This window comes from Plutella xylostella, chromosome 10, assembly GCF_932276165.1.
Source record: "Plutella xylostella chromosome 10, ilPluXylo3.1, whole genome shotgun sequence".
In the NCBI taxonomy this organism is placed as follows: domain Eukaryota; kingdom Metazoa; phylum Arthropoda; class Insecta; order Lepidoptera; family Plutellidae; genus Plutella; species Plutella xylostella.
This window is the reverse complement of record NC_063990.1, coordinates 4,419,533-4,440,647: the sequence shown is the minus strand read 5'-3', so window position 1 is coordinate 4,440,647 and position 21,115 is coordinate 4,419,533. Positions and strand designations below refer to the sequence as shown.

General features: G+C 38.5%; 1 protein-coding gene across 7 annotated transcripts in view; it reads left to right on the top strand.

The window, feature by feature from the left end:
* The first annotated feature begins 1,315 nt into the window (after positions 1 to 1,315).
* Positions 1,316 to 21,115, top strand: part of LOC105385394 (RNA-binding protein Musashi homolog Rbp6) — a 405,128-nt gene continuing 385,328 nt past the window's right edge. For 2 of the 7 annotated variants that reach the window (XM_048623318.1, XM_048623317.1), the window contains exons 1-2: positions 1,321 to 1,559; positions 1,630 to 1,670. In XM_048623318.1, coding sequence (XP_048479275.1) covers positions 1,504 to 1,559; positions 1,630 to 1,670 — 97 coding nt within the window. In that variant the 5' untranslated portion in view covers positions 1,321 to 1,503. Of the gene's footprint in view, positions 1,560 to 1,629; positions 1,671 to 21,115 lie in introns of all 7 variants that reach the window. The other 5 variants (XM_048623319.1, XM_048623322.1, XM_038117979.2 and 2 more) reach the window with 5 other exon arrangements.

The window sequence follows — 21,115 nt, the reverse complement described above, 5'->3', positions numbered from 1 at the left end:
GCATCAAGGGAACTCTTTAAATCGCAGTGTCGGCGTTAAACTCCATTAAGTCGCTGCGAACTTTAATGTGGGTAGTTGTGTCTTCCGCAGTCACTGATGTACCTCTAGTGTTGTACCTAGTTTTATTTCAGTTTCAGTCTCCGATGCTAAAAATACAGTTTTTTTAATTTTAAAATGTGACTTACTTAAAATCTTTATTTTAAATTTTGAAACTGTATATATACTTTAAATGTTCTAAAGCGAATATGGGTAATTAAATCAGATCACATCTCCTATGAGTATATGTAGAATAGAATAGAATACTTCTTAATGTACTTAGTTACGTAATTTAAATTACATCTTCACCTATCTCAATCGTAAAACTATCCGGCCTGAAGACAGAGGTAGGCCAGTCTTTCTTAATTCGTACGTCGCAAAGGTTAAGATTGAACTGCAAGCGTTCAGTTAAGCTTTTCTTATTAATAGGTACAGTGAAAAGGCGTAACATTTTAATCTTACATCTAACTTTAATTGATACCTAAGTATTTATTCTTTAAGTCTCTCCTCCACCCAAAGGTTGCCTGGAAGAGATCGCTTTTAGCGATAAGGCCGCCTATTGCGTTATATTGTAAATTGTTATTTGTGTAAATTGTTTTTTTTAAGTCAATAAAGTAGTATTCTATTCTATTCTATTCTATTTGTTAGTTTACTCATAAAATAATAAATGTGTCTACTCTACCAACTGCAATGTAGATAAATAATAGTTACTATGATAATTGTTTCAGTTATAGCGGCTTTGAGAGCTATGAGATGAGATTACGAGATTTCGTAGCATTTTTAGTATCGCAAAATATTTTGTCAATTTGTGCGCCCCGCTGGCTACGAGCGCTCTCGTAGCGCTCTCGTAGCACGCGGGCTACGCGACTGTGACGTCACGCGCCGCCTACGGACCTCCGCTCCGAAACTTTGCTGCGAATCAAAGTTTTACAGTTTGCCTGCCTTGACGTAGGTAAGTAAATCACCGACCTAATTATGAAACTATTATTATTTATCTTTGAATGTGTTTTATTAGAGAAATATTAATTGCACAATTTAGGTGATTTAAATTAATGATAAAGTTGGAGTTTCATCAAAGTTGGGAAGTGTTTAATTTGACAGTAGGAAGTTGTTGGTGGCGGGAGGAGCCGGCGGGCGGCGGCGGCGGCGGCGGCGGCGCGGTGGGCGTGCGGCGCCGGGCGGGGCGCGCGCAGCACGTGCCCGCGCTCACGTGGTGGAGCCGCGCGCGCGAGCCCGTCGTGCACACTCCTATGAATAATTGTGTACGGAGTGAATGAATCGATGCGCGGCGCGGGCGGCGCGGGGCGTGCGGGGCGCGCGGGGCGGGGGGCGCCGACTGCGTGGAGGGGTGCGCCGCGCCGCGCCAGTCTCGTGCCGGTAGTCGGTAGTGAAGTGAGCGACTCCGGGAGCCGTCCCCGCCGCGCCGCCGCTCGTAGTCGTAGTGCACCGCCGCCGCCGGCGCCCACCATGGACACCCAGAGCCAGGACGCGGCCAGCCCCGCCGAGCTGCCCAACGACCCGGGGTAGGTGCCGCCCCGCCGCCGCCCGCCCGCCTCCCGCCGCCCTCCGCTAATCACACCGTTTGTGTTGCAGGAAGATGTTCGTCGGAGGACTCAGCTGGCAGACTAGTCCAGGTACGCTGCTCGACCCCCCCCGGCCGCTCCGCCGGGGCCTGCACCGGGCCTCCCTCCCTGACTAGAGCCCCGAGCGAATCTCATACAGTGTCAAAATACTTAGTTCGATACGTAAACACCGGTAAAGTTTGGTAATCAGCTGACTCGGCGCGCGTCGCGAACGCCCCGAGAGTCGCGGTATGTACCTAGTGTTTTTGGCGCGCAGTAGAGGAATGTGCGTCGAAAGGATAATTAGTGAGGAGTACCGTGTGGAAAAGCACGTAAAATATACGAGTTTAGAGCAATGTTGGCCTCGTCAGGTGTGCAGCGGCTGCCATGACGAGTGCGCGCGCAGCCACCACCTCCGGCCCTCGGCGCAAACCAATCTCGTCCTTGTGCCTTGTGTCGTAACACTCAAATACCTGCGGCGCTTCCGTTACCGGCGTTTCCGAGAACCGCCATCACAACATAACCTCAATCTCTGTATGTGTACTCCGCTATCGCACTAGACTAAAATCTACCTCTAAGCACCGATCGTAATATTTATTGGCAATTACTAGTTTTACGAGATACTTGTACAAAAATTATATATAATTTTAAATATAAATCAAAATTATCCATTCATTGTTTTATTGAAACCTTTTTCCATAAAAAATAATCAAATTTCAAGATTAAAGTAGTCAAAATCTACGTTCTATTTTTTTTCCAAATTCAAATATAATCTAATCAAATTTAAATTATCGATCGCTTGCTTTACTTTAACTACAGTCGAGGCATTTTTTTTAAAATCCACCCTCAACTTAATTATTCAAATGACATACCAACCTACCTACCTCATCTATAATTGCTTAATCAAAATAAAATCTTTGACATAATCGCGACTTCGAATCCTATAAGAATTAACTTTGACCTACCGTACGTCCCATCCACATCATTCAATTCATTTGATTTCTACCCGCACCACCTTTGATTACATATAAAATAAATACTACGCAATAGTAGTTAACAAATGGTAGATTGAGGCTGGGCCGAGACTAGTAGCGCCGGGCGCACGCGGGCCGGGCGCGCGCACTGTGCGCAGGGGCATGCTCGCTCTGTGCGCACTCCGGTATTGGGTCGTGAGCGACGCTGCACTTTGATCTCCTATATCTATGCCAACTATGCTCCTCACTGGTAGCCCCAGCGCTTCTGTTTGTGATCGCGCGCCGATTGCGTCGTGAACCCAGCCGTGATCCATCATGACTAATGAGATATTAATGCGTTATGGTATCTCTGATCCGCGCCTAGCAACCGTTTCCTTCTTCGATGTATCGTTTTAGTTGAGATTCGCGAGGTTGCCAGTTTAATTTCATTTGGCATTTGGTATTGGCCTAAAATATGTAAGTACCCACTTGTGTGTATATAAAAATATTTTCTTAAAAAAATATAGAACTTGCTATTCACCATAAGCTCCGCTAGAAAGGTAACCTTTATCAGCAACCAAAAGCATTTTTTAAGATTTAAGGTGGCGTCCGCACTGTTTACATAGGATGTTTGCACGAGGCAGTGTGAGAATAGTGACTGATAAGATAGGTACAAGTATTCCGTAGCACATGAGACCCAAATTTTATCTGGCGATAAGTAAACTAGAGAGAATTTCAGTCGCTTGGTGCCCCGTTTTCGAACATGTAGGTGCTTCAAAATCAATCACAACGTTATCATGACAGCTATAAACTTTGGATTTAACTCGAGTGTTAAGTATTGTCACCACAAACGACACTGTATTACTTTAACTTGTTTTGATTTCTATATTTCCTATCTCTGTTTTAATTATTTCTATGCTAAGATAAAGCTTGGCATTTGAGACACAATATAGCGATAAGAAGTCATAATTCCTAATCAACAGTGTCCCTGGCGATGATGCAAGACGGACACTGCTAGTTGACATAATTTATTATTTAATAAATGAACTAATTTCAGTACAAAATTACTAAAAACGAGTATAATTTTTCTTTCTCATTTACGCTAAAGACATATTTGTTTCGGCGACTTATGTAAATGAACATGTATTTTTGTAACTACATTTATTCTGATTTAAACACTAAGAATGTGTATAAGTACCGTCTTATTTTTGATGTTATAATATATATTATCATTGAGTAATATATATTTCTTATTAACAGTTAGGGTCCATACAAAATGTTTTACAGGATGTTTTATTTTAAAGGTGCGTTTGTGTACTTAAATAATATTGTGTCGATACGTTTATAGAACTCCATAATAATAATTATGTAACTGCAGAATAAAAAAACGTAAACTGGTACTAACTTAATACAAATATTACAATGACATGCGCAAGCGCAAGACAAATGCAAACATAAGCAGTTAAAGCGAACAGTTTTCCTCCGTAGTTTGAGTTAAAAAGCCATCGTTTTGCGTATAATTTTCTGAGAAAGGAAGGACTTATCTCATCTCAACATCGTGATATCTTGATGCATTACAACATAAAAAAAACAGTGCGACTAGATGAGCGATTGTGAGACTTTAGGAGCAGATAATTTGTTCTGAAATACTTGTACTTGAAGCACGTGAGAAAGGAGGGTAACTTAATTATGGACATATTGTCGTCGTGACTCGACCCCGTACCAGCTTTAATGACATTTTAACGACGAAATTATTTTACGAGTCAAAATCATATTTCGTAGACATCTAATGTTTCTAATCTGTTTCTGTATTGTTTCGGAGAAATGTAATTTTGAGACTGTTGGTTTAAATGTCGCTTTATATTGACGACAGAGAATTTCGTTAGTCCATTTTCATGTACTTAGGTACTTATATAGTTAATTTCAAATAGCAAAAATACTATGCACATCACATACAGCATGACGTAAAGATGGATATAGATAAACTGAATTGTGAAATAAATTGCAACTTTATGTCACAAGAGCTAACATCAAGTCGTTTATGTCACTGCAACTGCATCTATCTCATATAAGTAGAATCACTATCCGATGAACGTTTCTATCGAGTCTTACAACTAAGAGACGAAATAGGTCATAGGCCATATGCTTTGAGCTACGTGGCTATACGTTATTAGTAGAAGCCGGCACTAGGGGATCACTCTCTAAGACGAAAAACTAAGTTTCAGAGCGCTGCTGCGCGAGCCACACTCTATCTCGTTGTATTAAACGTGCCGATTGCACGACAGCTCTTGTTCGTTCGTATTTCGTCAGTATAGAATAACCCTCACGTTGCCAGCCGTGCTTGCGTACAAAAGACTCCAGGCACTTCATTATCAGAAGCTAAAGCACGCAGACTGTGTCTTTGTTTAAAAAGAGAAAAAAAACTGGAGAGCTGTTATCATAATACATTGCCAGCCTTATGAGGATGTTAGTGTCGAATTCGTTCGTACATTGGATAGATTTGCAATTTAGTAGGTGTTGAACTGGCAAGACAACAAACATAATTTCATTTCGAAATTGTATGTACATACTTTAATTAGAAATAAAGCTGTTTTTTTATAATTTTATCGTATGACTGGCCGTCTCTTTAAATTAGTTTTACGTGGAAGCCACCAAAATCACCTGACGATAAAGATTAAACGTAATCCGACCACTCGATGTTAACCCTCAAACACAGTACCTACCTAGGTATGTACCGAAACTATTGACCTCATTCACCTCGCCACAGGGTTACGGTTTAAAAAGTGCGTTTCCTGCAGTCAGTTGAGCTTAAAATATCCGACGGAATGACAGGTGTAGTATTCAAAGCAACAAAGCGATTTTGTTACGACTGTTAGTTTGAAATAAGATAGTTACGGTCTCTAAATTATTCAATATTATGAGAATAATAATAGATAAAGCAAAAGTAGGTACTTACCAAATTATTTTGTAAATATTATAAAATTATTATTTAGCAAAGACAGGACTAAAATAATCCTTATGATGAACGATTGATTACTATTTCGAACCACACAGCAGTTCATTTCCTCCCATATCATTTAAATTTTCACTGAAAATTCCAGTTTCATATTGACGGGAGAAGATGAATTCAAAATAATAGTTATTCTGACAATGCAACAATGAGTGATCGTCAGAATAAGGGCTCGGGTCGGCTGCGCCTGCGCGGCGCTGGCGGCAACACAATGCGGCGGCAACGGGACCCGTCACCTCGTTACGGTTATTATCTAGACGACCACCACTGTTCCTAGACTTGCAGGTACCCAGTTTGTTCAACTCACTCCGACAGTTCGAGAAAATTCACTGAGCTGGAGAAGTTATGGCTGTAGCATTGAAAAATATGCTTATGAATTGTATCAAATTCAGCATAATTGTGATGTACAATGTTTTACCAAAATCTGGGAAATGTAGAGATAATAATCATGTTGTCTAATCATTGCAAATGAATCCGAAACTTGCCCTTCAAACATGTCCATACAATAATAAAAGCAACGAACACAATATACATGTATACATCCGTCGGTATAAAAAAAGTATTATTGCATAGGCATCTTCACCAGCAGGATCGGAAACTCGATATGGGATTAATGCGGATAATATAACGAAGTAGAACTGTGGTATATTTTTTCGTATGACCCCCTGAGTCACCCCCTTTCGGCGGCCTCTTCTTTTTAGTATACCCTTTTTGCAACACCCTGTATGTGTATTCGTTTTTGTACAGTATTTCTAGATATCGTATTAAAATAATCTGTTATTTTATCTTAGCCTTAACAGGTCCCAGTGGCTTAGTCACTGGCTTTGTGATTTTAGAAAGAATTATTTTATTATTACGCAAGGCATATTTAAGGAGTTTTCCTCAAGAATTTTCTACGTAGCGAACTAAAAAATCTACTTAGCTCCGGAAAGAAAGAGAAAAAAACAATGAGCGTGGAATACGCCATGACGAAGACAAAAGCTCTTGCCCCGTTTCAGTGGCTGAAAGGGACAACTCTATTTTTTCTTCGATTGCGAAGAATTCACCTTCGCCTTCATCTATTATTAATCTGGTGATTTTGCATACGCTGAATAATGCAGCACCGGAGTCTCTGGTGCAGAACAAACGGATTGTCATTATTTAATTTCCACTCGGAGCGAGCCCGCGATGACGCCATCGGCGACTTGGGAACCGATGGAGCCTCGCCGCTGCAACACAATAGTTTCCACTGCATTATACTGTAGCTACTGTAGTTTACCTATCAATGTGGTCGTGGCTGGGCGCGGCGTGGTCACCCGCACAATGATCTAGACGGAAGCGAGTTTCAGAAGCGGCATCGCAGTTTGTGAAATATGCGCTCTTTGAGTAACCGATATTAACCGGCGATTCGAAATAACAGCGTCAAAAGTTGTTAACACATGTCTAGTTCAGTAAGGTGGCAAAAGAGGACGGGGCGTAATCCGAGCTGGCGACAAATGTTTCCCATACTAATTGCTGGCTGGAGGAGGCGTTGGGAGCCCGCAGCTGGGCTTGACAGCTCGCCAGAAAAACGTCTCGGCGTCACCGCGCGCTCCACCCGCCCGACCGAGCGATTGGATTTCGGTTAAGCTACTAAGACACATGTCCTCGCTAAGCCCTAGCACGTCCTTCGCAGCGTACATACTTACGTATACAAAGAGGATTTACATGTGAAAATATTCGCTTGGACCCGAGAAAAGTTTCGCCGGAGTTTCCTAATAAAAAAGGATTTGTTTACCAAAACCTTACACGAGTCACACGAAAATCGTTATACGTTTTCCAGTGTACACAAATGGCTGGAACTCAGTGAATGGACATCGGTGGAAGTGAGGGCCACTCCTAGCGACTATAGTTTAATCCCCGCATTGAGCCCTTTCATTCGTCCGCTTAGAGTCCGGATACACGCGTTGTTTTGCCGTTATTATTTTTGGATCCGACCTATCCGCAAATAGAAAAGCGCGTGTGCGAACACTTCTTTAGCTCGCATAAATCAAGAGAGAGAGAAAAAAGAACAAACCATTGACCAGCGGCTTTGCTTCGGGCGGGCACTAAATGACTGGATTGTGGTAATTTTTGTTTGCTTTTAGCACCCTCCGCGGCAGTTAGAGCGAGCGTGTTCTTCTGCAATTAAAACGATTTAATGTGAATATAAAATTATACACGGTTTACGGTCAAGTAACGAATGTCGAAGGGTTCATAATGAACACTCGTAAACTGCTGAAATTACGTTATTTAATTGCTGAAAATAATTTGCGCTTTTGTTTTGAGGCACGCGGATTCCTCTTCTACATACAATTAATTTAATTCTGTGTGAGGTTGCGGGAAGCATAACTCTTTCCTTAAGTACCTGAATGTTTTGGTGACATTCCAACTTCACTATTTCAACTGATCGGTCGTTTTTCACTCTCATCTTAATCTTCGAATGTATGTATTGACAGCTTTTAAAATAGTTTAGTAAAACTAAAGAAACGATTCGGAACGGCGAAATGTGGCGTGCATTTTTGAAACCAAAATAAACATGTTATACACGGGACAGTGTTCGGTTCACATCTTCTAGCACGCATCTGGGAGTTGATTTATAATTTATATTATGATAGTTCTGTGTCAAAATATCATATTATAATCTAGTAAAGTCGTATTCAGTTTTAGTTAATACAACATCACTTAGATCTTATTGTAACTCAGGTGAATTAATTAAACACCGTTGTTCAATCACTAAACACCGTCTTTTAAAATGCTGCTTACATACTTATTGGCACACAAAGGGAACTCTATGACTCTACCTATCTATCCCTGAAGAATAGATACAGCTTCTATTCAGTGAGAACTAATCGTTTGGTAAAAACAAAAGCTGCCACTGTGATTCATAGCCAATAGCTGCGCACCGATGATGCGTGAAGTTCAGAGGGTCACTCTATATGACAAAAAATATGTTTCAGTGCGCTGCTGCTCAAATTACGACTCTATCTCGTTGTATTATATGTGCTGATTGCACGACAGCTCTCGTTCGTTCGTTTTTCGTCAGTGTAGAGTAACCGTCCAGTATACAGGGTGTCCCAAAAGTCAACGTCATCCCTTAAAGGGCTGATAGGTCAGCTCATGAGAGGCCAGAATATCACAATATGACCTTAGTAAAAACTCGATAATTTTCGAGATATTGACACTTTTATAAATTTGCTGAAAATCAACACCTTGGATCAGTTTTTTGCGTGCCGCCGGTACAAAAATCCATATTTTTAGAATTTGTTTGGTGTTGCATCACCCTGTATAGCCCTGCTATTGATCGCAGTCAAAAAAAATATCGAGTAATGCTGTATGTTTAAAAAAAACACGGTTTTCAAAGTCATAAAAGGTAATCGTATTTTTTTATACACAACTTTGACTCTACATACTGTAAAAAAAATATACCACGCAAACCTGGCACCTTATTTGAAAACATTGCTCATTTAATGCAGTTTCCAAAATGGTATAAAACGTTGCTATTGTTTCAATTAACAAAAAAGTTATTGCTATTTTAATACAAAACGACCTCGATGTAAAATTGTTTGAAGGAAATTTATCTGACTGAATTTATTAAGGGTAAGTCATGTTGGAATGAGTAAAAGTAAAATAGGTGGTGGGGTCAGCCGTGGCAACATAGATGACGCAAAAATAGCTAAGAAAAAACTTACCAAACTGTTATAAAACATATTTTGCGTTTTTTGCACCTTATTTAAAAAAAACAAACATTTATTGACTTTTGTTTTTATTTCTCAAAATTATAACACCACATTATTATTAAGTACATAATCAGCAAAAAATAATACTCATTAATGGTCATAATCATAATTTTGAGAGTTTGGTTTTGTTTAACAATAACTTTAAAATAAATAACAAGTAAGAGGTAATGTTAATGACAAACTGATCTGTCCCTTTTTTGGATACTGTGGGTGTACAATGTACATGTGAAGCGTTTTACTTGTACAATATCACACATTGGCACTACTCAGGAATGTACGTTACCATGCGCTACATTTATGGGGAATGTGGAGTTGCTATAGTCCACTTTTTTCGAGAAAGATACTCAAAATGCGTTTTTTTTTGTAACTGTGACAACGTTGTCTCTTTTCCCACTCCCGGCCACACCACCTATTTTACTTTTACTCATTCCAACATGACTTACCCTTAATAAATTCAGTCAGATAAATTTCCTTCAAACAATTTTACATCGAGGTCGTTTTGTACTAAAATAGCAATAACTTTTTTGTTAATTGAAACAATAGCAACGTTTCATACCATTTTGGAAACTGCATTAAATGAGCAATCTTTTCAAATAAGGTGCCAGGTTTGCGTGGTATATTTTTTTTATAGTATGTAGAGTCAAAGTTGTTTATAAAAAAATACGATTACCTTTTATGACTTTGAAAACCGTGTTTTTTTAAACATACAGCATTACTCGATATTTTTTTTGACTGCGATCAATAGCAGGGCTATACAGGGTGATGCAATACCAAACAAATTCTAAAAATATGGATTTTTGTACCGGCGGCACGCAAAAAACTGATCCAAGGTGTTAATTTTCAGCAAATTTATAAAAGTGTCAATATCTCGAAAATTATCGAGTTTTTACTAAGGTTATATTGTGATATTCTGGCCTCTCATGAGCTGACCTATCAGCCCTTTAAGGGATGACGTTGACTTTTGGGACACCCTGTATATTGAGTGCGGCTGAGCGACTCCGGCGCACCTGTCAAACTGTCACGGTCAAGTCATGACACACAGGGACACCTGATCGGAAAAAATATATTTGTACTAATGGTACTTAACTGTACTTGAGTTCAGGCTAAGTAATCTATGTCCGATTAGTTTGTATGGCTGTGAACAATTTGCAGATATTTCATGCGAAACACGAGAAAAGCTACTTTTATTTAGAACTTCAATTTATCGTAATTAATGTTACCACAGGTCTACAGTTCGTTCATTAGAACAATGTCAATTGTCAGCTGATCTTTTACATCTTATATTGCTATTGTAATAGAGTCTAATTTGCCATAACCATGAGGGAAAATGGATGTAATGCAGTACGGCCGAAGATTGATTCCCTCGACGTAGAGTTTGACCGAATCTATTTAAAGCACCATGATTTGTGGCAGAACAAATAAAGATCAGTAGAACATTTATACCATTCGAGAAATGGTTGTTAGTTATCTGTAACAGAGTAGGGTAAACATTTTTTTCGTCAATCCTGTATGTCTGTTTGTACAGTCCAACTATAAGGTCCTGACATTAAAAAGTGCGATTTTGCAACGACTTTTTACCATTGTCAGTTATTTACTTACATTTAAAAAATAAAATACCGTTTGGCAATGGCTTTTTAACGGATTAATAGCGGATTTGTCCTTTAATAAATAAAATAAATAGCGGATTTGTCCTGTAACAATTAGTTTGCATCCACTTCCGTTTTCAGGACTTTATAGTTTGACTGTAAAATATTTTCTAATATGACACGATATGTATGTTTGATTGCTAAAAAGTCGGTTGTAGCCGGGATATTTAATTAACGTCGAGTATGTACATGCTAGGGGCGCATTTAACACGATACATGGCGATAACAATAGCAATTTACGTTGTCAACAAGCATGGTTAAACGTCAGTGCGGTTAAATTACTCATTTGTTCGTTTAATGTTGATTGACCCCAAGTCAGGCGGCCGCCATTAGCCACACGTGTTAGTTTTCATCCTGATCCAGATAACTCGAGTTTATTCAGTTAGCTTCGAATATATCCTATTCATATTTTTTTAGTCTTGAAAATATTGATACGTTATTTATTACAGTTAAAATCTAATTGATGTCTGTTGGGTGGGTCTTAGACATTAATATTATTTAGGGATTCGCCTCGTAGATTTACTTATACATTCAGGGTGTCCCAGGAAATGATACAAATCCATCAAAATCATCATCGTCATCCTAAAAATTTTGTATTGAATACTTAACTAAATTCCCCGTTGTCTTATAGGACAGCCTGTATATATGACAAAGCGATATCCGGCTTCACAGAAATCTGTTTCGAATGTAAGAAGACAAACTGAACGCTATTTTTGTTTCTAATTATGAATGTTGCATAACTGCAATCCGTGCGCGCATCTGGGAGCGCTCGGGACGGCGGCGGCGGCGGCGGCAAGACAAGTGACTGCCTTGTTGTCATTACTCATATTGTGTGTCTGTACGGTGTCACGACTCAGACACCTTTTGTACACTTACATTTCATGCAAACTACAGAAAGTTTACTCCTAAAATGAAGGTATTACGGCGGATGTTGCCATGGCAATCGGTGCATAACATACACGAGTGGGAAAGAAGCGTGTCTCCAAACGACATGCTAATTGACACCCGCGGACCGCGTGACGTCGACTGTCGAATAGTTGCTTTTTAGGGTTCCGTGTTGCGGTGCGGGCGAGTTGCCCTTTGATGTCCTGTTCTCATTTGTCTGCTGTGCTTGTTAAAATAATAACTCTAACTAACGCGGGCGATCCAAATAAAAATAAATTATTAATGAATCCCTTTTGAAAAAAACTAACTTATTCAATAAATTACGACAATGATAACGGCAATGGGTCTCTAAGAGCTTACAAACTCAGTAAAACTGTTTTTATTAAGCAAGGCAAATAGTTTACAATCAACTTTCTATAATGTAATAAATATTTTCTTAATTCTTCTAAACATTTAAATAAACAAATCCCCGGCGGGCCCCGGCTAATAGCGAATGACTCGGCACTTTTTTCCCACCTGCGCCCGCGCAGCGCGACGCTTCGCTGTTTACAGTCACAACAATGTCCCACCGGCATCCACAGAGAAATGTTTGAGTAAACTTAAAACTTACCATGCGTTTTTCTTGTCAAAAGGGACAAGTTAACACAGAGGAGGATAGAATAAGAATAATATATTTAGGTATTGATAACCATAACGTTTACTAAAAATAAGGCGAACTTAGCGACAAGATTTCTTACTGGCAACCTTCAGCATACAATAACTAAATTAACTTCCGTGTACATAATATAACTAAACTATACATATAGCACACAGAAATAAAAATAGAGGTAAACTGAAATCTGTACTTTCTTAACGTCATAATTTTTAAAGAAGCTAAGCTTGCAGGAACAAAATAAGAGAACCAACAAATTCGTGAAACTAAATTCAAATTTAATATACAATGTACATCAAAATATACTAAGTAGGTACAAGTATCTACGTTATATTACGCAAATAGAGATAACAACGATGTCAGATAAATTATGATAACTCTGATTGCGGTTTCTTGAAAGCCGCTTTGGTGGCTGATATTGCGTGCCAACATCTTCAATGTAAATTTTGCCAAAAGTTGTACTACGAGTCTTAGATATCTTATCGGTTATGGCCTCATATCAACGTATGTCACAATCACAATAGATAAACGAAATCTCTTCGCGGTGCCATATTGCAGGTAGCAGTAGACACTAAAGTTTAAATTTATCATTGATTCAATTTTAATTTAACATTATCCTGTTACTATAAGTAGTTGTATTGTATGCGAGTAGTATTTTTTGGATACAGGTAGGTACCTATTTATATCATTTTGTTTTTTATTAAATTGTTTAGTTAACAAGTGTATTGTAAAATCTTTGTATGGTGATGGTGGGCTGGTCATGACTCACCGTCCTCGTATCAAAATGTACAGTCATGTGAAATTGCGATTCATGATAAAATCCTGAAACTTAGATTTTTGAAAGATAGGTTATTAGGTACACACATTATAAGAACAGCAGTGCAAAACTAACCTTTATGGTAAATGTTGATAAGGTTACTTACGTAATTTTATCGTCATTAATGATACATTATTTTGTAGTTTTTTCATCGTTTGTCGTAAACACGTAGCAATGGCTTCATTAAGCGAGCTTTTTTCTTTAATTAGTCCTTTCCTTTTCCACCTTTATAAAGTAAAGAGTTTACGTAAATTATTTACATTACTAATTACTACTGAGTTAATATTAGATGTTTTATTTGTTGGTTAAAAGGAGCTCTGGTATAAAAGTTGGGATTTTTGTACAGACATTTAATTCCTGAACAAAAATTCAAAATTCAGTTATTTTGATCAACAAGACAAGACCGCCGCATGCAATAAATATTTTCATAAAATTTTCAGAGCGCCAGCGCCGTGCTAAATAACTAAAAAGCGTCCCAACAACTAGGTACATTGTTTTAACTTTGCATCTAACAGATTATCATACTGGGGTCGGGGGAGAGCCTTATTTTCTTGAGGTCGAGCATTCTGCTTAGCCTAAGATATTTATAAACAAGGAATATCAGCCGAGAAAAACACTTTATAGACTGCCCTCTTCTGTGAGACCATAAACTTGCAGATTATAACTAGACGGCAAATGAATATGAGGCAGATTTTTTCACAATTTACTTAAGTAGCATGTAGCAGCGTCTGAAAATAAAGGATCACGTCCGTTTTATTGGGACTGAGTACGTTTTATTAGAGATCATTGCTCAGCGGCGTCTCGGCAAACGCTGTAATATCGAGAACGCAAATGTAAGCGCCGTCCGCATTTTATTTATGAATCTGTACTGTTTGCATAGTCTCTTAACCTTGACTACGTTGTTGTACTTATAAGAATCGTCTAGCTTCGATTTCGTTGTCGTTTCATCGAATATTATGTAGATTTTAAGGAGCCATTTTGTCGGTTAAACGTATGCTGAGAGCCTGTTATCGTACAAAAATCTTGGCACGAAAAAAGTGTTTAAAGTGTAAAAATGTGACTCGACGAGGCGTATTGATTTTAGATAGGTACATAATAGCATACTTACCTATATTTATATCATTTTATTTGCTAAATAAAGTTTCGATACTGGTGACGGAGAATTGATCAATAACTTGTTTATTAATTAAAATTGATGACTTTATTTATCAGCGGATGTCGTAGCTATTGCTTGTAGCTAATTGGTCGTTTTATCAAAATAGGTAGGACTCCAAGAAATAAATCTATGTTTTGTTTATACTTATCAAATCAAATCGGATGCTTATAATTTATGTGGCGCTGATTGTACCTACTTAGTATTAATATACGTCAGTGGTTAGTTTAAATTTATGACATTTGTGTCCATGCTATGTGTAGATTTTTGTTCAGTTATTGCAAATTTTAACGTAACCTAAGACCACTTTGCGAGTTTGACGGTGCGCGGTGTCCGTGAATTATTTTTTATCTTGTTTGCCGTGTTATGATTACACAGCTAAGTAGTTAAAAAATAGTTATTATGTATGCGATATACCATACAAAAATATAATTTTAACAAATGATTTAATTCTCCGATCCGCATGTATTGTTGGCACTTAAATGCGAACAGTAAAAGAAATAAAGAAACTAACCCGAGTCCATTCACTCTGCTCTGACATTTTCTAGCCGCGACGCTCCGTTCGTGCCAATTTCATACTATTCAAACTTCATTCGGTGGAACTTCTTGCAGCTGAAAAAATGCATTAACATCTTACCACAGTATACGAGTGTATCTTTCAAAATAGCTTTAACGTTTATTTACAGCGTTAATTTCATTATCAGCTGTTCTGCTGTTTGTCAACTTGAAAGTATTTGATGTTAACTAAACAGCATAGGGCTATAATTCATTTTCATTGCAATGCTAATTTGAGTGTCATAAAATACAAACGCAACGGTTTAGTTTTGTTTAACAATTAAAGTTTCGTATTCAAACACATAATTGTATATTTGTTTTGTAGTATAAGAGCTGCAGGCAAAAGTACCTACGTATATATGTACTTAATACTTATTATAATATTGTTTTCTTTGTATCTATTTAACTGCAGCCATATGAGCTGCGACTGGCGGAATAAATTAAACAGAACGACATCTGAAAATCCGGAAAACGCGACGTTGAAATAAAAATAAGCGGCTATTAATATGGAGCAAGCGGTTCTCTAAAATACTCGAGGAGATATTATGGTAGCTATTGTCAACATTCATCTTAAACACTGTCAGTCGTACTCAACACTACAGCAATCTTTTTGTTCAAACTTTGAAGTTGTCAGCATAAAAATAACACGTATGTTATAGTTAAATGGCCTAGTTAAATGGCCATATTAGCCAAGTCTAATACACACTGAGCTGGCAGAGAAGCTGCTAAATAAGCAGCAGAACTGTTCTAAATAAGAGGACAGTATGTTAGGTAAAGATGGATGATGATGATACTTCAAAAATGCAATAACCACTTAGTTACTTATTAAAAGAGCCAAACAATATGCCAAATTTACACAAATAACCATACATTTTACTTACATTTAACACAAACCGACAGAGATTACCATTTACCGCGCGATATATGCGAGACGTGCGTTGAAGGGTAACTATAAACAAACTCATAGATTTCATCAAGTCGACTGGCGCGAGACTTCGTTTTACATTAACTTAATTTATTTGTAATGATTTGTGTCCGTGATGTTTACAAATCATGAAGCAAGTAAGTAACTGGTGGTTTCCAATGAATGGGTCAGTAATCATGTGCATTTGTGGCCATTATATCAATTGGCCTGCGCTCATTGAAAGGAAAAGCTAGGCCGCAGACAATGCAGGTTCGCATTCCGTCCCTCTCTTTACCTCTCAATTGATAGAGACAAGACTATGTAGCTATATGAAGTGACTGACGTCTGCTAATAATTTTATAAGAGCAATGGCTGCTTCTATAATTTTTTATACTAAGTACACTCGCGAGCAATGAAAAAGTTTGACTTAAAAAACGCCGACACGAAAAACTCAATTTTTTTATAACATTCTATTTAAAATTTCAACAAAGTTTTTTTTTTTTTTTAATTTGGTACCTAATATTCTGATACGCCTGTTGAAAGTACCTACTTCAATTTTGCAGACGGCGTCATTAAGCTAGCCTCTTACCATAGAGAAATGATTTGTCTCTGGAACTTTTTCATTGCTTGCGAATCTACTTAGTAAGTGATTGTTTTCATTCTTAAATTTTTTCAGTGAAGTTTGCAGCAGCTTTACCCCACATACTGAGCAACTTTCATGACTATGAAGTTTAAAATATACATATTAAGTACCCACTAAAGAATGGAAAAGTTGTGATTTTCGAGATTATAGAATTGGTATCATGAAAGTTCTTCTGTTTGTCTGGTGCCGACGGTAGGTTCACTCATAAAATTAACCCTGTATTGACTTTCCTATCACGAGTAGGACATATAAAATAAGTAATCAAGTATATAGGTCCTACCATTACTTATCCTTAGTAATAATTGTTAACAAATACAGAAATAGTACTACGTAGTAGAACACAATACATATTTAGTACTTACCTCATTGTAACTGAATACTGTGGTGTCCTTAGTTTTTAGTGTATAGTCTAGAATCTAGATAATTATAGAGTATGTAGTATATTAAGGTATTAATAACAGTAAGAGCCCGAATTAAGTACTTATGGCATACTTCAGTAAAAAAACACCAGTAATCTTTGATTTCCTTCAATAAAAACTTAATAAATTGAATTTAGAAACAAATAGCATGTTAATTCTGAGAATAAGTACCTACACTGAATATAATTTTATTGTGAATAAGATATAGAGTTGTTAAATTATAAATAAAATATACTTTGCGTAGCTACTCGTATCTTTCAAATGTTATTATGTTGTTATCCTAATTTGTGCTAGCGACCTTAATCAACGAAATTATAAAATAAGGTAAAACTCAATCAGTGCAAATTATTAACGTTCATAAAAAGATATCAAGTACAGCTTTCTCGAGATACCTATGTCCAGCCGTGGAGAAATGTTCACTGACCATGGTGATGGTGATGATGATGATGATAGACCACACATATGTATGTATTTTGAGTAGATTACAGATGTAGATGCGCTGGACGCTTCCTGGACTGTGAGAATATGGTATTTCTGGCTTAGGTACACCAGTTGCTGAATGAAAGTTACTGTTACATGATAAAAAGTTACCTTATCATACCACACATTACATACCTACCTACTACACTTATATAAATCTATAAAGATACACAAACGCACAGATACAATGCAAAGGTTGTTAAGATCGTTAGTTCCTGTAATTTGGTACACTAGGCAACATGGAATGGATGCTGGTAATTTAACTTGACAGTACTTTTCTTAGAGATTGCGAATGCTTCCAAATTAACTGAAATGTTTCAGGATGTTAAAAGCAGATGAAGAAAACGTTAACATCTATTCAAAGGGAGCTAGACAGGCCATAATGCCGGTAAGTAATCCTTATGCAATTAAAACAAACAAATAAAATGAATACAGTTCATAACAATAATTATACTTGTTTGTATTGTATAGTTTAACATGTTGGGTAAGACAAAATGGATTTTACTTCCCATTTTTATAACAAAGGCATCTATGTCCACTTAAATATGTACCCAAATCATTATACAAATTGATCCAACAATGCAAGCATTGCTAGCCGTTGGTACAGTCACTAAGAAAACTGAGAAACAATGACAGCGTCCTTGAACCAGAGTAGCCTCGTCTCGAGACAAGTACTGTCAGTTAAACTACACGCATCGAGTCCCGGCACCGCCGTCGTCGTGCAACCATCACTGTACCTAGAATAACCTACACGTTAGATTCACGGAGACAAATATTTTTCCCAGGGTTACGCAAGCGGTTATTGTGGTGGAGCACCTTAGTTGCCATCCCCGAAGTTGGTAAGTGAGGCACTCCTTGTACACAGTCTGCTCAACGTGATTCCGGAGAGAAATATTTAGTCGGTTGTACCGCTGCTGGTTAAACTCCGCCACTTGACACTATGCCTCTACCACGTACACCGGACCAGCCTGCTCACTCGCAGAGGCAATAATACTTCGAAGCTAAGTCTGTTTTACAAGACAACGGTCGCTAGTGGAAACAACTGTGCAGTTGTAAAATGGACTTAGTTTCGAGAGCGTTAGTATTTGAGCATGGATTGGCTGTCTGGTGGCGCGGTCTCGGTACAGTGCGGCACATCAAGCATAAATACATCTTTCCCGGGAACCACCGGAAGCAACTCGCACCGTAGTATAGTCGCTTGACAACACGACTACCAGCTTATGTCAGTAGATAGCCGCAACAGATCTAACGGTAGATGTCACGCTATGCATGATTTTGATAAGCGCACGATTTTCTTATATTACTTTGATTGATGTTCGTAATACTGTTGTGAATTTTCATGTACTTGTATTTTTCTATAAGCTTTGTTTAGATTCCATAAAACAGTTTCCTAGATAGAACAAAGAAGACAAAACTCATTCAAAAGTAACAGAATAAAAGTATTGCAGTAACGTTAAAAGCAGCTGAAACATGAGAACTGTTTGGAACAAACGGAAGAAGAAATGCAATTTAGTAAGTCACTTATAAGTTTTGAACTTTGTATGGGTGGTATGATAAAATTTCGTTTGTTGGAAGTTATAGATGTGTAATCGGAGAGGCTGTAGACGGGTTTAGCGGAGCTGGCTGCAGCCATGCGGGTAATGGAAGTCCGCCCGCGCCGCTATCGATATTTTAATATCTAACATTGTGACGATTCCCATTTGCGCGGCTCCAAATACGGTAGATCATTCTAAGAATGCAAAGGGAATCTTTTAAAATTATAGTTTTTTACCTGATTTATAAAATATTCTGAATTTATTTGAATACTACTATTGTAGAGAATTGGTCAAATATCTCACAATAAATAGAAATGATCTTCCTTCAATAGCTTTTATTATTGATCTCAAAGTTTGTTATTTTATATGTCAAAATGTCATGTTACTTGTCACCGTACTTTCTTTTTATAAATCAAAAAAGGATCATCAACATTCTCCCGGCCAAAAAAATACATAAATTTAAAAAGATACAAAATAAAATTCATTCAGAGCTACCTAACACTATTAATTTAGTTAGTGGTCGCCGCAATATGCCGCTCGACGTCCGAATGTCCGCTACTCTACATAAACCGTCGGGCCCAGGGAAAACTTTAACAACCACTCCTCTAAGCCAAACATTCCTAGGTAGAGATGGATCCGCCACCAAAACCAAAGACCCCTCGACTAACAAACAATCCTGTACTCGAGACGGTCGAGGAACCAATGTGGGCAAATACTCACGCAGCCATCGCTTCCAAAACGCGTCGGCTAAAAAAAAAACGATCCACAATATTCAGGTCATGCTCCCTTTGAACAGTGGCGCCTAGTCGAGCACCCATGAGAGCCGCTTGAAGCTCTAGACGAGGTATGGTAATCAATTTCAATGGCGCGACTCTACATTTTCCAGCTGCAAAGGCTACCTCACCGTTGTGTCTACGCAAGTAAGCTACTGCCGAAAATGCTTGTTCTGAGGCATCCACAAAAACGTGCAGTTGAAACTGATCGAAAGCACTGAAACCATAACAACGAGGTACCATAAACTCTTCACACGACTTTAAATCTATCAGGAATTCACTCCAGGTTCGTGTAAAGGTATCACCTATTAACTCGTCCCATTTCACGCCGCTTCGCCAAAGTTGCTGCAACAAAATTTTGCCTCGAATTAACAGTGGACCAAGTAAACCTAAAGGATCGAAAACAGACATTATGACTTTAAGCATTTGACGTTTAGTGGGTTTTTGTGATCCGTCGACAATGTCTGCTTCCAACTTCTTGAAACTCAGGTCGAACCCAAGAGCATCTTTCTGTGGCTTCCATATCATTCCCAAGGTGCGCTGAGAGCTCTCCGTTTGCAATAAGCTAACCGACGGCGTCTCTGTTGGCTCAGGAAGACATTCAGGTTTATTCGATACGAAGCCTCTTTACTCGAATCCACCAGCATGGTGAATCGCAGTGACGTCGGCTACTAGTTGCTTCATCTCTTCAACTGTGTCCACGCTATCACAATAGTCATCTACATAGTGTCTTCTTTTAATAGCTATCACGGCGCGCGGATGAGATTCAGCATATTGGTCAGCATTCTTTCTAATAATGTACGTAGCAGTACACGGGGATGATTTCGCGCCAAAAATCATCGAAGTCATTTTGTACGTACGGGGAGGTTGATCTCTATTCATCCCACGCCACAAAAATCCGAAGCGGCGAAGCTTTCCCGGTTTAGACGGATTGCGTACTCCGAAATGTGGCAAGTACCAAAGTCTCGGGCCGGCCAAAGTTTCATGGACTTCTTCTGCATAATGTTTTTCCAGTAAATTATCCACCTGCTTCGAATAGTCAATCGAGAAAGCGGGGTCAACGTCCATCATCCTCTCTATCACCTTCAGTCGCTGCACTGCGCTCCCTTTATTCTCCGGCAGAGCGACGTCATCCGATCTCCACAGCAGCCCGGTCTCCCATCTGTCACCGATCTTCCTGGTCTTCGCGTCGAGAATACTCATAGCTCGCTGTTCACCTGGTGAAAACTTATCATTCTCCTCATGTTTTACACCAAGGCTATCGACACGAAAATAATCCTTTACCAAGTCATGTAATTCGACGTCAGCTTCAGAGTGATGGAGATGGTTTGTGAATTCTTTGTTTACCTTACAAC